At 39.2% G+C, this 17,002-nt stretch overlaps 1 protein-coding gene across 1 annotated transcript in view; it reads left to right on the forward strand.

The window, feature by feature from the left end:
- SPHKAP (SPHK1 interactor, AKAP domain containing) overlaps positions 1-17,002 on the forward strand; it is a 63,395-nt gene that overhangs the window by 15,104 nt on the left and 31,289 nt on the right. The window contains exons 2-3 of the mRNA XM_030456209.1: positions 894-996; positions 7,558-7,668. Of these exons, the coding sequence (XP_030312069.1) occupies positions 894-996; positions 7,558-7,668 (214 nt within the window). The remainder of the gene's footprint in view (positions 1-893; positions 997-7,557; positions 7,669-17,002) is intronic.

The raw sequence follows: 17,002 nt of genomic DNA on the forward strand, positions 1-17,002 counted from the left end.
TTCTGCATCTTCTCAGAGATGACTTGCAATAAATTAAAAACACTCCGGAGACCCAATTTGTGAAACAGAAATAGATTGCTTAGGATACTCTTTTGCTAGTACATTTGTGGAGAAACAACCCTTCAGCACTCTGTGGTTTGTAATTATAATTATTCTTTCTCTCTGCAGAGAGAAAAACTTCTCTAAACTTGTGACAATTTCATTGCTATACAGAGGAAGATCTTACAATACTGGCCTCAGTATTCTATTCCAAAAGAAAAGTGTAAGGGGTAGTACAAGCTGTGTGTGCAAATAATTTGGCTGAAGAAGCTTGTTCTTATGGTTTTGTATTTCACATCTGCACAGTCCTGAAGTCAATATAACCCAGTTGTGTACAGCTGACTCACAAAACAGAATATGTGCTCTAAACCAAGAATGTAAAAAGCTGTTCCACATAGATTACAGAATTTAATCACTCCTGCTGCATTTTGACATTTTAACCACTTTTGGCAGGCAAAAAATGCAGCAAAAATTTCTTTTTGCTACCAAGATGAATGAATCCACTGAGTGTTTAATTCCAAGATGCATCCTCACTAAAACAAGCTAGTACAACTTTTTGCAGTGTCATTCAAGACAGGTGGATATGAATCTAGGCAGCTATATCCTATATTCTTCCAATTGCATTCTTCAGCTATTTTATATCCAGAGTATGCAGCTCAGGGGAGTCTTCCAAACTGGGAAAAACTCAGGTAATAAATAGATCAGCAATGTCAGCAATAACAGTGCAGACTGCTTCTTGGAGTCTAAGTTAAGATACATCTCTTTACTGAGATGTATTTTGGGATCATTTGAGTTATTTATGTAGCTGAGTCACTGGCAAGGTTTTTTTGGTTTCTTTCTTTTTTGTTTTTCAGCAACTTTGAATCTCCACTGATGCAAGAAGTCCCAGAGCACCAAAGCGGCAGCACAGACAGTTCAGCAAGTAGTTTGGGAAGCTCTGTCACAGCATGTAAGAAGGTAAAGTCTAAGTTTGTTACATTCAAAGGCAGATATGTCCCAGATTATAGCTTGGCTTGCTAGCTTTTGCCTTTATTGGGGAATACAAAATTTAGCTGATACTTAAAAAAAGAAAAGGACCCACACAAAAACATGAACTCTGCGTCCTGTTATGGTATCTTGCAATTTCATCTGCCTGATCTACACTTGTTTGGTCCCCAGATAAATGATACAACTATGGGAGATAAAATCCCCCTGAACATTTCTAGTTTTCCTCATTAGCAATGTAAAATCAAAGCAGCACATAGCATGAATACCTTCATGTTTGCCATTCAATATATGGCAAGTTCCTGGGGACCCAGGTGGAAGGTATAGAGCTTTACTTATCTCAGGTCAAAAAAACTTCAGGGTTCATTCAATTTTCCAATATTTCTTACTTAATTTTTTTTCTTTCCTTTCCACTAGTAATCATAATGCTTTCCTTTTGTTTGCTTTTTCTTTTTTTAAACAAAATAGCAATATATTTCTATACATAAGCAGAGAGAGAGAAAGATAAAACAAGCAAGAGATAAAGATTTCTTTTCCTCATCCTGTAAACCACACTGTGAGTGTGGGGGTATTATGTGTCTACAGAAATTTTTTTAAATGTAAAATCACTGATATGAAAAAAGGTCTCAGTAAATTGATGAGTAGTCTGGGACTGGGATTCTTCAGCTCACCTCAATATGGCTCAAATACAGTATCAATATTTCTTCTGATCAGAGTTTATTTTCAGAAGAAGACCTGACTTGCTAAAAATGTTTCTGACTGCAACAATCTTCACATAGGCAGAAAATACATTGTGCAGGAGAGTATCTTAAAAATCCATTTAATCTCAGAGTTATCTATTTTATGTAAAACTGAAGGACAGTGGGACAGCACTGAAAGTGCCACCACCGTTTACAAATTCTCCCAGCTTGGTCACCTTCAGAAGCATCACTCTCTTTTAAAGCCTAGTCTTTACCACATGATTTATTACTGCTTTACCTGGCTGAGCCCTTACATTTGAAGTTCTCATGAGTCAGTTTTATGATTGCCAACATACTAAAAGAAGTGATTCACTTGTGACAAACAGCAGGATATTTTGGGCTTCTTTACAGCATAGACACAGAAACTGTTACTATTCTATTTTTTCTTTTGTGTGTGTAAAAGGATAAAAACTTACCAAAAATTGGTCAGTACCATCTCTTTTACACTCTGTTATTTACAGTGATTTTTAAGTTAGATGTACAACTGTTGGTGGAATGAAACACTAGGTGTTCTTGCTGCACTACAACAGTTTAAACATTGACTTGTGTGTTTGAGTAGCTGTATTTGGTATGAATGACTCCTGTCAGGAACCATATGCAGCCCATTACTACACAAAATGAAAAAAACTCAGGATCTGTGCCCCTAGATATCTCATTCTGTATGTCCCACTTTTTTTTTTTTTTTTTTTTTTGGATGAGTAGTAATAAACCAAAGTAATTAAGATGCTCAGCCATGAAGATGCAGATGTTTGTGCCTTTTTAATCTTGTCTTGGTTATTGTCACAGTTTAACACTGGCCCGGCGATTAAACCGAATAACAGACGCTCTCTATTAATCTCTCTCTCTCCTTGATAGAGAAAGGAGAGAGAATAAGGGAGAGAGACTGATGGGTTGGAAACTAAACTACACAACTTTAATGAAACAGTAATGATAAATAGGTAAAATTACTAAATATATACAAATATACAGGAAAATGGAAACCACATTCCTCCCCCCTCTCCCCCAGTAACTCTCACATCACCACCGAGGCTGCAGGGCAGCCCTGGGAAAGTCCAGGCTGGACTCCTGGAGTCGGCAGCAGTCGGGAACCGGAGGCAGGAACACACAGATATGGGCTGGCACGGATCAGGACCACAGGCAAACGAACAGACAGGATCCTTCCAGGATGCCGGGTGAAGGAAGGGAAGCAGGAAAAGATCTGGCTCGGCCCTCGTGATGCCTCAAATTTATACTGAGTGTGACGTATATGGGATGGAATACTCTGTTTGGTCAATTCTGGCATCTATCTTGTCTGTTCCTCCCCAAAGGAGGGCTCAGGTGGGGCCTCTTTACTCCTTCTGGAGGGTAAAATATTTTCCTTAGAGCTGATAAGAGTCCTTGGCTCTGTATACCAGTCTCTAGCAGTAACTATAAACATCAAGTGTTATCAGTCCTAGAAGCACACACACTGCATGAGAAACTTGCTGTTAATTTCAGCAAATGCAACTACTTACAAGGGACTTAACTAAAAGCAAAAGTACAGAAACAGAAAAACCACCTTTATCCTGGCCCAAACCAGGACAGTTATAGATATTTCTTGCTTTTTTATGGCTTAGGATCTAAATCAGGGAGCAGGAAGCTGTTACACTCAACTCGGACGCAATATTTTCCTCTGGGAAAGGGTGACTTTTCTAATCCCCACTCTGCTAGGGGCTGATTTAGTTCATTGATTCACAACACACTGAGTAATGCTGACAGCCAGAGTCTCTAGATGAGACTGGAAAATGTTTTTTTAGAACCATGAATTACTGCTGATTTCACATTTAGTGCGTGATGCAAATTCATCCTGAATTACTTCCCAAGTGTGATCATCCTGCTCTGAACCAGATATGCAGCAGTATAGTGTGTGCAGCTGGCCACAGAACTGTGGTCACTGACTCAAGTTCTGCTGTCAGTTGTATTGTTGCAAATCAGAAGGAACCTGGCTGAATCCAGCAAAATTCTTAACTATATGTCAGTGAGATTGGCCCAGAACTTGCCTCAACTGGGTAAGAATTAAGAGAAGTCCAAGGTAGGAGTAGGCTAGTTTAGCAAGTTACACTATTTGCCTTAACATTGCAGACTATATCTATAAAAGGATACTGACTGATAGTTGAAGTACTATATATTTAGGTTTCTCATCCTTTGCTGCAGACCAGTTCAGTATACTTTGAAAATACACTTAAATGCAAAAATGGCAATCAGGATGTATGGGTAGAGCTATGTCTCTAAGGAATACCAATTATCACATTGCATTTGATTAATTAATTAGCCTTCTTTATTTAGGCCAGCTCATTCAAGCTTTTGATCATAACAGCCATACACTATTTTACTCTAAGTGCTTTAGTATAGTAGTTTAAAAGTATGAATATTCCAGCAAGTTTTACCCCCTTTGTATAAGCACATGCACCTAGCTAACAGGCATAACTGCCTTACAACAGCAAGGTGCTGGAAGAAGTCTTACATTCACTCTTACTGCATGTCACTGCAATAAAATACTTTTTGTTTTGTTTGTTACAATTAAATATGCTCAGAAGTTCACAAGGCTTCTATATATGCATTTATTTGCATAGCAGGTGTGTGTAATCAGCATTGTGGGGTGATCTAAATTATCTCCCCTTCAAAGTACCACCCATGGCAAGATTCTGAACAATAACATGTTATTGTTATTATAATAGTCCTAATAATTGTAATTATAATAGCCCTAATGCAGGGACTTGCATTTAATAGAGTTTAAAACCATGCAAAGGTTACTCCTCATTTCTCCCACTTCTTCCATCTCCTGAACACTACTCAGATGTGGAAAGCCATTCAAGGAGGCCTCTCCCACATCCCTTTTCCACAGTCTTGTCTTGTCTGAGGAATTTCCAGAGGGTTTTCAGGTGACTTTGGGCCAACCTTTATTTCTTAGACTGCTGACCTCTACCATCTTCTGCTGCACAGACTTAAGTTATTGTTTTTCCCACTTGTCTGCAAATCTAAATTGCTGCACAGGATTTTCTCCAACCTCCAGCAGTAAAATTGTTATGCCTGCTGCACCCTTCTTCACTCTGCTGACTGCAGTGACTCTGCAGAACTACTGATGCACACGTCAGAGCAGAACCTGGCCCAGGGAAAATACCACCCCACTAATACTGTTTATCTCCTTGAAGTTACTTTAAGGTCACATGCTGTCCAAAACTTCCAGCTTCCATATTATAATTTCTACCCTTGACTTCAAAGTCTCATTTGAAAAGCTGCATACAAGATTTAGATGTCCTATAAAGCCTTGCAACTTATAAACCCTTCTTGAGTGACCCAAACTGGCAGCTATGAACTGACCTGTCTGAAACATTTGTTCAATAGAGTTGTTTCTTCTATTGTTCCTTTACCAGTGTTTGTTTCATGATAAAAACATCCTCTGAAAGAAAGACAGAGCTCCAAAGGGTCATTTAAGATACCACAGGGGGAAAAAAAAGTAAATTTTGGACTGCACAGCTCGTTTCATGGCTTTATCATCAACAATATAACATGCTATGACCACTGCTCTGAAACACTGAGTCTCCATGAGGCAGAGTAGCACCAAGGATTTCTGAAGCTGATTTCTGCCTATTCTGGTTTCTCAGAAACTTCCTGAGATTTGGGAAAGAAAGATCAGAAGTGACTGAGGCTGAAGCTCATTGTGATTTTTAAGGAAATGAAACAAAACTGCTTGTTACTGCAAAAGCTATTTGTGCTAAAGAGAGCTGTTTCCTAGGTATGCAAAATTATATCTTACCAGATAATTGGAGTTTATACCCTTGAGGATGAAAAGATCTAGAAAAAGATGAAATCTGAAATCATATATACATATATATAAAAACACACAGATATATATGTGTGAGTGCTTGTGTATCTTCAGTTCTTCATGTCTTAATAAACAAGAATGGTAGTGTTTTGGAAAGAGGAAAAATAATGCTTGATTCTAGACTTTACTGACCAGTTTATAATGCTTTGGTATTTTAACATTTGAAAACGTTTCTTAAAAGTTTCTTTTAAAAAGAAAAGTTTGTAACACGAACAGAAAATTGTTTCTTTGAGATATGAAGCATATTATTTTCCACATCTAGTCTCAGAGTTAGTTATGGCAGAAATCCTTTTTCACTGAGACAGGAGGTTATAAAATTTATTGAGTGAGGAGTCATTCATCTGGTTTAGCTAGCAGCTAAAGATTAGCTAAGAAGCGTAAGAAGAAACTGGTGGTGATGTGAAGCAATCATGAACTTTTGTAATTATTAGAACAAACTCTTTTTGCAGTGTCTTTTCCCTGAGTATTTTGTGAAACCTAAATTTGTATTCAGAAGCTCTTTGGAAATCCCATAACAGGGCTGGAGTACCAAGAAAGGACCACAAAAACAATTGCAAAACCTAAGAAGGGTGCAGAAGCAAACCAAACTTAGAGACTGTGGTGCTCCCCATCACCTCCCCATCCATCTTCTGCTGACTTGTATTCATAAATCACTATTGAATAACACAGTTAACTAGGTTAACTGGCTTTCTGCCAGAAAGATAAAAATGGCTGTGGGTGTTAGTCTGTGAGTGGTAATAAGCTTACTTCTAAATTGCCCCTGAGTATTAGAAAATTGTGTAAAATGGCCAGATCAGCTTTCCAGAGTCATTAATCTTCCCTGAGAAATTAAGAAGCCTCACAGATTCTTGTCTTTTCCTAAGGAAGGGATCTAGGCTTAGGGATTAAGTGTTCCTCAGATAGGACAGAGGTGTCCCAATGCACAACATGCAGTCATGTAGAGGAAAGTACTGTGAATATTTTTTTTTCTTGTTAGAGCAACAGAATATCAGCATTAAAAAAAAACCCAAAAAATTGAAGAGCTTGAGTACAGCCTATTACCATGTAATGCAAGAATTATGAGAAGTACAAACAAAATAGAAATCCATTTCAGAAACAAATGTAACTGCTGCATGGGGAAGACAATAAACTATAAAAAGTGGTCTATAAGCAGCATCATGGTTGCAGCTATTCTTTTCCTGCTGTTATCTACTAGTTTTCAAAATACAAAATGTCATTTTCATAGAAGAACATTAGTCCAGAGGAAGCAAGTCAGGAATTCAGTCAAATCTAAGCATGAGACTTGCAAAACTGGGCATGCTACTTTATAGCCTACAGGTCTCTGTAGCTCAATTCTGGTTTTGTTTGAGCAAAGCTTGTGGCATAAGCTGTTGGACTGAGACTACACAAAGAAATTTAACACAAAGTTTTGGCCTCAGGGTGGGTACTTATTGCAGCAGGTCTTAAGTACTTTAGCTTCTCAGAAAGCAGAAAAATGCATTTAGGAAGAGTTTATAGCCTAGGCAGTCCCAGAAATGAGGCTGCTGGCAGAATGAGTGCTGACCTGTTGTGGAGAGAGATGCAGTAAATCCTAAAGGCTGCAGAAGTTTGGGAACTGGTATAACTAAATAATGAGTTTTTGCAATATCTGTGTTTATCACTTGAAAAAAGAACAGAACTCCTAGCAATATTTTCCAATAAAAATGCTTGGCTTGGGCATCTCCTTCGAGTATCACCAAGGACCTTCAGTTCTGAAAAAATATAGGTCAGTGCTTCAGGGGCTGTATAAATCACTTGATTTAAGATGCATTAACTGGAGAGGTTTGAAAGGAAGAGGGGTCTCAGTCTTGGCCCTCCCAGATTTTGTAGGCAAGGTTTCCTTTGAGTTACAATAGTAGAATTCAGCCCAACAAAACTATGTGGAACTGAGTAAATTTCAGAATTTTAACTATTTTTAACTATTTTTAACAGATCCTCTGCAGTAACAGTTTGCTCGAATCAACAGACTACTGGCTACAGAATCAGAGGACACCATGCCAAATTGGCTTTCTGGAAGACAAGTCAGAAAGCAACTGTGCCTCAGTAAGTACTCACTGTAATCTCCTCTGGGGAAAAGTCCTTTGTGAATTATTTCAGTAGGGTGTGGAGCTGACCACAGCACATCTCAAATTAAGAAAAAAAAACCCAAACCAAAATGACTGACACTGGAATTTTAGGCTCTCTATAGCTTCTGTAACCTCCAGCTTTCTGTTAAAAGCAAATATACAAAGCCAAAATTTCTATACAGAGCACATTAACAAATATTACTGCAGAAGATTCCCCACATTTGGTCGTCAAACATTGTTGCCCCCTGTATTTTATGTTCATAATTTGCAACTGATTAGAGAAAACTAAGCCAAAGACAAAATTATTCCAAACTGATAAGTGGCAGGTTAGAAAGAGCAGATGTTTAAAAGGCTGCTCAGTGTTCCTGAAGGCACAGAGATACAATTAAAAACACTTTCCATATTAGATGAAGGAAATTTGCTAAAGGACTCAAACAGAATTGTTTTACATTTGAAATGAATTTTCTTGTATGTTATAATGCAATCTAGAACAGAGCTTTTGCTTAAGAGTATACAAGAAGAAAGAAGTTGCTATGTTGCTTTACACATTCTGTACATGAAACTCAATGCAAACACATTGCTATGATTGCAAGAGTTTTTTATTTGATGATGGAATCAAGAGAGCAGATCCATACTCAGGATCCCATTTGATTGTTCCTCCCTCTCAAAAAATGCTTACATGGCCATCTTCATTTGAGCCTCCTAAAATGTGTATTTGTCCTTTTGAAGTTACATGACACAAGCTAAGGACTTCATTCCCAGAAAAACAAACTTGTATATTCACAGAGGAATATACTGGGGGGTTCAGAGGTCTAAAGGACAGAAACAACCCAGCAAATAGGATTTCCACTGTGACCATCCCTCCTAAAGCACACATCAGGAGCCTCCTGAGGTAATCCTTGCCACTAAAGGTCACAGTGAATTGGGTTTGCCAGCATTGCAGGATAATGTTGAAAGCCACATCCAACTCCAGCTACCCAGTAATCCAAGTGACAGCTTGGAGACTGCAAGTTACCTAGAAGCCAAGTTTTTTTGTAATAGTAAAAAGAGACCAGACAATAGAGTTGAAGCACATGCATGGGGTATTTTGGTTGAGGAGACTGAAGTGGAATTAGAGAAAGGGATCAAGCAGCTACCAGGGACACACAATGACTTCAGGAAGATAAATCTATATAATGCAATAATATCTATGTCTATAATTTATTAAATCTATATAAGTGTAAACCAAGGTGCAAAGAGCCTAAAATCAAAGCATGCATACAATGGTACCCAGAGGACTACTGAACTTCATATGTAGAACCAAGTCAGCACACTTTTCAGCAGTGCTGCAAATCACACCAGATGTGAAAATATTTCACATTTGAGCAGGAAAAGGTATTTCTACTGCTAAAGAGAAAAGAAAACCAACATTGGGATGAGTAAACTTGTCTATCATTAATAAAGGCTGAAAAAGTCAACTTGAAATACACATAAAAGTACTACATACAATTTAAACTAAAAATCTCAAAGTATGTACAGTTCAGCTTCTCTGTACCCGTGAGCATGATGCAGGAAATCAATATGAGGAGGACATGAACCTGGGCTCTGTTTGCTGTCTTTCCCAATAAAAAAAGCTTGGACCCAACAGGTGAAACTTGCAGGAGTCGGATTGGGAGCAAATAAAGGAGAGATTACACGTTACCAAACGAGAGGCTGCAAAACTTGCACACAGGTGTAACTGGAGCTGGGTAACTACTGCAAACAGATGCACCCTAATTTACTAATTAAGACAAACAGTCTGAGCACCAGGAGGTCCCCTGGCCATCAGAGGGCCAGTCCCAAACACAAACACAGGTTGGGCAGAGAATGGATTGATTGGGACACCTGGGGATCTTAGCCTGGAAATGAACTCTGCTCACTGAGGGACTCGAGGGAAGGGTCAGAAACAGAGACCAGATGGCCTCCCAGTCCTGTGCTGAGGCTGGGAAACCTCAACTTGCAAGTCTCCATAAAAATAGGACAGCAGCTCAAAGCCAGAAGCCACAACAGATGTTTCATTTGCTGAATCACTAGAATGGTGTAAGAGAAAAATCATCAAGGAAAAGGAAACAGAAAGGAACCCATTCTGAAAGACTCAGAAAAAAGAACCTACTTCCTAGTCACACTCCAAACAATTCTTTACTTTGTGATGGTTTCACAACAAGGTTTTAACACTCTAGCAGTATTTGTACACATTTTGTTACACAAATTCTCCTCCTTTTTGTCAGCCAGAAATCCCCCACCTCACACCTCCTAGTACAGGGACAAACTCTCCTCAGGACACAGAGCAATTCCCAAGTACCACCCTTCATGCCCTTCCAGAGCTGGAGCACTGAGAGCTCTTTCAACATTCCAAGGCTTTGCACAAGACCAAAGGAAACTCCCCAAGCATTACTGTCACATCAGGATCAGCCACTTGGTAAAGGTTTCGTTCTAAATCATCTGCAGCACAGTCCTTACTTCTCCCACAGCACAACACGACTTAGAACAACAGAATATCTGCCAAGGGATGACAGGCACTTTTGTGTCACTTACACACAAGGATGCTGGCAAGCACTCAGGGACAGTCAGAACACAGCAGCAGCAGTAACTTCCTATTAAACTTAACACTTGGAAGTCAATTCCCTGACCATCCTGAGACAACCAGGATAAACAAAACACCTTCAAGTTCCTTCTCTGCTGCACACTTCCTTTACCCCTTTTTTCTCTCAGGCAACACATGTATTATGTTCAATCCTACCTTTTTGGCCTCTTCATTCTTCTCTCCAAGCTGCTGGAGGAGACCAGGAGGCTCTGCTCCTTCTCTGTTCCCTGCAGAGAGCAACTGTGGTTGCTGGGGCTCCGATAGGAGGAAGGGAGGAGGGTTTGACCTCTGCACAGGTGAAACCTGTTGGTGATTGCTGGTGAGAGGTAAAGCTGAGCCACAGCTCCTTGTATGGTGGTTAACAACTTGCAGGTGTTCCTCATTCAATTCTAAGTTCAAGTCATGACTGTTGACTCAGGTTTGCATCTCTGCTTATTCTGCATAAAACCTAAATACCAGCTGAGGGCTTTTATGGAGTCTACTGGGAATCCCTCAAGGACAGGGACATTTCAGCTCCAGCTGAGGAACCCAAACACCTGCTGTTAAGAAACTCAATCTCCATCCCATGGTGGCAGGAACTGGAAGTTTTGCATCCTGCCTGGGGGTGTTGGAGCATGTTGAGAACAGGAGGGGTGATTCCAGAGTGTAAGCATAGCTGTTAAAATTTCAGAGTATGGTCAAAGGTATCAGGGGTCCATTCACTGTCATGCTGCCCACTGTACTCAGTTTCCATGAGATAGAGTGAGCAAAAAAAAAAAAACAAACATTACTCTCCCCACCTTAGATATGTGAGTATTCCATTTGGCTGTGCACATGAGCAAACCAGGAAACAGGGAATACTCTAGCAGTGTGCAAGGATTAGGCATTATTTCAGTATCATACTCAGAACCTGCCAAGCATTTCATGCTGAGTCCTTTCCAATGACTGACACAAAATTAGCAAATGCTGCAGGAATGGGGGAGCAAGGAGGATCTGAACATGGAATAGGTTCCCCAGCTTCCTCATTATCAAGCACACCTTAGTGCCATTAGCAGAAAATATGTTCTATCTTCTCTTTATAAACTCACGTGCCCTGTGGTGCAAGAGATGTTTTGAAGTTTTCATCAGGTTTGCAGAAGGAAAAAGAGAAATCTCAAATGCACTGTATCAATAATGGTTGCTTTTCCCCAAAATAGCTGGTAATATATCCAACTGTAGTGTTCTGTTACATGGTTAGTTACAAGGGGTCTAATCTTACTGTAACTATAAATGCAACAAGACCAGATGAACATCACTTTTATCAACATTATATTCATTATGTCCCACTACAGATTAGCACAGTTTGTACAAGTAAAAATAGACTCAAGGCTGTCTTACATATGCTCACCAAGTATACTAACACTGATTTATTAAACCACTAAATATTTTACTCAGTTATACTGCTATATCTGAGTTATAGAACTCAGAGATATTGTTTTTTAAAAGCAGAACACTAATTTGGTACATTTAAGAACCTATTCATTTCCCAGCTGGCTAATGAAATGTAGCAATCGTGATATGAAATTAATAAATTTAGAGGAACAGTATTTCATATTCAATTATGTTGGAAATCTCCTGAGCTTTGAAAATTGTCATTTCAGATTCTGTTAGCTCACCAGAATAAAAGAAATGTTGGTGTGTCCATATTTAATTCCAAGTTTCTGGTTACCTGCATGGATGACCATACAAATCATAAGGAGAAATAACAGTGAAATGGCAGGGCTCTTCTCCATTTTTCTGCCAGCTGAGCAGAAAGATCATGAGTTCTGTGTGAAAAAAGAGTGTTATATGTATAATGAATATGAAGTGAACAGAGTTTGTAAGATTATCTTCACTTTCTCTTCCTCCTTTCTGAACTTTTGTCCAGTTCTCTGTGAGGACATTTAGGAAATCAAGTTGGAGCAGTGGTACTGAGTCCAGGGGCCAGGGCTGCCTGTCCTAGGCTATTAGGGTTTTCTAGGCAGGCTTTTCCTGAGGTTACTCAGAAAGGAGCAGCTGAAAGATTTGTGTGCTTAAAGTGAAGACACAGTGAGAGACAGAGAAGGTAAATCCTAGGTAATAGCACTGAGTTTTGTTTCTGTGGTTTTTTGGAGTGGTTTTGTTGTTGTTTGTTGGGTTTTTTTTACTCTTTTGGAATAGAAGCATCCTACCAGCTCTCTTTTAGATGTCCTTGGGTTGAAGTGTGCTGCCCTCATTATTTCAAATGACTGATTTTGCTGTGCTGTCTGCTTAAAAAAGTTAAACTCTCTCAAACAACTTCTACACCACTAGTATGAGTGGTTTTTCCTCTTCAGAGATTATTGGAATAATCACTAAACATTAAATTAAACAGTTCAATTAACAATTATACTGCTTAGCAGCAGTTTACTGCTGCAGATTAAAATACAGTTTCATGCTAATATATCATAATTAGATAGCATACATTTTAAAGGTAGTTTCATTATGGAAGTCTTGTTTTGTTTGTTTCCACTGCATGAGAACTTGATAATCAAGATCCACCTAACAATAAAATACATGAATTCATGAAACAGAGTTATTCATAAGCTGCACACAGTGATTTATAAAATGGAATTATAATATCTGTATTGTGACATTCTTATTACCCCATGGAGATGTTTCATACATATATTTCATACGTTTCATACATAAAATATTTGTAGCTTCACATAAATATATACACCATATATTTATACCTTTTTTCACTTCATTCTTGCCAACCATCTTTCTCTGGACCTACATCTGAAATTCCCTGATTTAGACATGCTTTTAAGCAAACCTTATCTAAAAAGAAAAACCTGATAAATACTCTGTCCCTGCTTTTCCTCCAGAGATCTAGATTATTCCACTGTCAGCACTGAACCATTGTGGTTGGCTTATCTTAGTAAAAGTTAAAAAATTGGAATTCTTCCTTAATTAGATTATTTATAGTTTCTTCCAGTACTGGACTCCCCTGAAGTGCAAAGTCTTAATTTTGCTCACAGCAAAGTAATTTATGAATTTTCTTAACATTTCCTGACATTTTTCTCTTCAATGCCTGTGCAGCAAGCATCAGCGTGACTTCAGGTTGTACTGCCACAATGCTAAACATGTATCTTACTTGTCTTCTAGGAATTCTTAGTAAAAGAGTTATTTATAAAAGTGATACAAAACAATTCAAAAACCCATGGTGTTACAGTCCTGCAAGGTATTTGCCATTAATTTCCCTCAAGTTGCATAAACCATAGCAGTGAATTTTCCAGAAAATCTGTGGACTTTCACACTCCAGAACAGCAACAAGATAGAAAAAACATTAGCAATTATATTTGCACTGAAAGAAGCTTTTTTTTTTTTTAAAACTCAAAATGGACCTAGGCTTCAATCATCTCCCTACAAAATGCTACATCATGTCCTCTTCATGTGACCATCTTGTCCCAGCACAGCAGCTGGGAATCAGGCCTGCCCACTCCACTCAACAAGTGTTGGAGTCTTTTGGTAGAAATTCTGTAAATGTCAAAAAATGTCAAAAATGCCTTTTGTCAAGTTTCCTAGAGAAGCAAGAATGCAAAATTTACACCATTAAATGGAAATAATAGAAATGAAAGATAGAAAATCTCCACTTTTCAATTAAGAAAAACAAAAAAATATTTCTCATTTCTTGATTTAGCAAAAGATACCACTTTGAAATGAACTGGGCACTAAAGCTCATTTTAAAAATCATTTTATGTCTGCTTATATGTGAAAAAAAGACAACTGACTTTGCAGCTGGACAGGAGAAGTTTTAAAGATTTAAACTATTTCAAGACTATTCTTGGAAAAATTTCTGCCTGCAAATACTCCTACTCTGTAACAACAATAAATGCTCACACCAGTTCAGGGAGAAAATAAACTATGAAATTAAGAAATTGGTTTTTTCTGGCCAATGTTTTCTTGAATTGTCTCATCGTATTGCAAGCCAAATGCCAGTGATGGAACAAAAACTTCCAGGAAACAGCTCCCACAAATTGATTCAAAGATAAGCAGAAAGGTGAAATATTCTGAGGAAAAAAAGAAAGAGTATAACTTTCAGTTGAATTGAAGTAGATTATGAATGGTTTTAATTCATTTCTTCACCTAAGGCTTTTTAAAGATCCGACACTGCATATCTTTAGATGTTTATATACAAACATCAGTCTTTGACAGTAGAGCTGCTCTCAGGTAACTTGCTAACAACAGTGCAGACCCTGGAGCAGTGTGTTGAAATCTAAGCACCTGTATCTCTTAATTAGATCCCCTTTGTCCTGTGTGTTCTCCAGAGACCCCAAAGAGTGAAAGAATGCCCTTCCTGAAGGATGGACTTGAGAAAGGAGGATGTTTCTCCTCAAGATTGGTGGTATTCAACAAGGCTTTTTATACAGCCTTAAGTCTGGAAGTGCAATCTTGAGAGTCCCAAAGGAGGGTTTTTTTTTTTTATTATTGGGTGTTTTGAAATCAATACCATTTGTCTGTTCCTGAACAGTGACCACAAACAATCAAACTCATTTGTTTTATTGTGTTTGAATGAAGATTTACATTTCCTAGTAAACAAAGCTAAGCCTTATTTGTCTGCATAAGACAGAAAGAATTACAGATGACTATGCTTGCCCTCCCTCAGAAGGTTGCATGCACACCCTCAGCAGAACATCACACAGACAGGGGATTACAAGAGTGTTTATTTTACCTTTCACTCCCTAATTACTCAACCATCTTCAGGAACAGCATTGTCTCTTTCAGAAATCCAAACCCATCCATTGCTTTCCTGATATAAGCCATAATTACTAGAGGTATTTTTAGTTTTAAGTCCCATCTTCCTATTCAGCCTGATGATACCTTAATTGTATCCTGACAAGGAGCAGGAATCAACAGCTGCAGGCTAAATCATGGCATTGAGCTTTAGTCCCTTCTCAGGAATGGGTGGGTGTTCATGTTGCTGTGGGAAGGAGTTGGACCTTCCAGAGAGCCTCTGTCTCACACAGAGAAACAGGAATTCACCAATTCTTCACCAATTACTGACTTCCAGAGCCCACTGCAGGCAGACTGAGCACCAATTCAAAAGACAACTGGAAGGACTACTTCTATCATCTGTAAAATATGTTTTTCTCTTTGCATCTGTACACACTTTGCTCTGAAAAATGTATCTTCACATATGAGCTAAAGTTAAGGCAGAAATTAAATATGCCCTTAACAGTTATCATAGAATCATAGAATGGGCTGGGTTGGAAGGGACCTCAGAGATCATCAAGTCCAACCCTTGATCCACTCCCCCTGTGGTTCCCAGCCCATGGCACTCAGTGCCACATCCAGGCTCTTTGGAAATAGCTCCAGACACGGAGAATCCACTCCTTCCGTGGGCAGCCCATTCCAATGCCTGATCACCCTCTCCAGAAAGAAATTCTTTCTCATCTCCAACCTAAACCTCCCCTGGCACAACTTGAGACCCTGCCCTCTTGTCTTGCTGAGAGCTGCCTGGGAAAAGAGACCAACCCCCCCCCTGGCTCCAACCTCCTTTCAGGGAGTTGTAGAGAGTGATGAGGTCTCCCCTGAGCCTCCTCTTCTCCAGGCTGAACAGCCCCAGGAACCACACATGTTTTATGCAGCAGCCCAAAGCTGCCTCGTGGATTTCGGAGCATGCAAGACTAACAATAGATTTTCTTCTCTTTCCCTGTAGCTTCAGACCCAGATGACCTTTAATCCTTTGCCTACATTTGCCACCTTCCTTCATTTGCCTCTGTGACAGTCTCATGCAGCAGTGTTTTTCTAGCTGTATTTAAGAGAAGGGGCTGCTTAGCCTGACTCTAACAAAGCTAGAAACAAGCACCAGGAAGATCAAAAGTGGCATTGCAGCTGGATCCCCTTCAGCATTTCACACTGGCATATTCTCAGTGCTTCCCTGGTCTGCTTTATCTCCAGACTGGGCATCTGTACCTGCTTGTGGCTGTTCTAACCACAGGCCCTCTCTGCCACCAATTGCCACATGAGGCTTATGGAAATTTGTTAAGCATTAAGCATAGAGGGCACTGGAGAAAGCAGATGGTGTGTGTAGCATAAATATTTATTGGCATATTTTCTTTAAGTCATAAGTGACAATTATTGACATCAAACCCAAAGGAATATGCCTTAGCAGGAAGAAAATATTTGCAGCTGGTTTGAAGCAACACGTTATGAAGTGGGAACTCAGGATGATTATTAGAGCAGTCCAGCCATTAAAATATGGGTAGTTTCTAAAATATCAAGAGCCATTAATCCATCGAGGTGCTTAAGATATTCACCTTCTGAAGAGTAGTTGGGACTAAATTTCACAGTATCACAGAATTATCATTGTTGAAAAAGACCTCTAAGGTCACTGACTCCAACCATCAAGACAGAAAAAAAACACCATGCCCACTCAAGCATGTTATGAAGTGCCCCATCTACACAATTTTTTTAATACCTCCAGGGATGGTGGCTCCACCACCTCCCTGAGCAGCCCATTCCAGCACCTGACTACTCTTTCAGTAAAGAAATTCTTTCCAGTATCTAGTCTAGACCTCCCTCAGTGCAACTTCAGGCCATTTCCTCATCCTATTAATTATTTACTTGGGAGAAGAGGCCAGAACCCATTTTCCTACAACCTCCTTTCAGGGAGCTGTAGAGAGCAATAAGGTTTCCCCTCAACATTCTCTTCTCCAAACTAAACAGTCCCATCTTCCTCAGCCTT

This window comes from Calypte anna, chromosome 9 (assembly GCF_003957555.1).
Source record: "Calypte anna isolate BGI_N300 chromosome 9, bCalAnn1_v1.p, whole genome shotgun sequence".
NCBI lineage: Eukaryota > Metazoa > Chordata > Aves > Apodiformes > Trochilidae > Calypte > Calypte anna.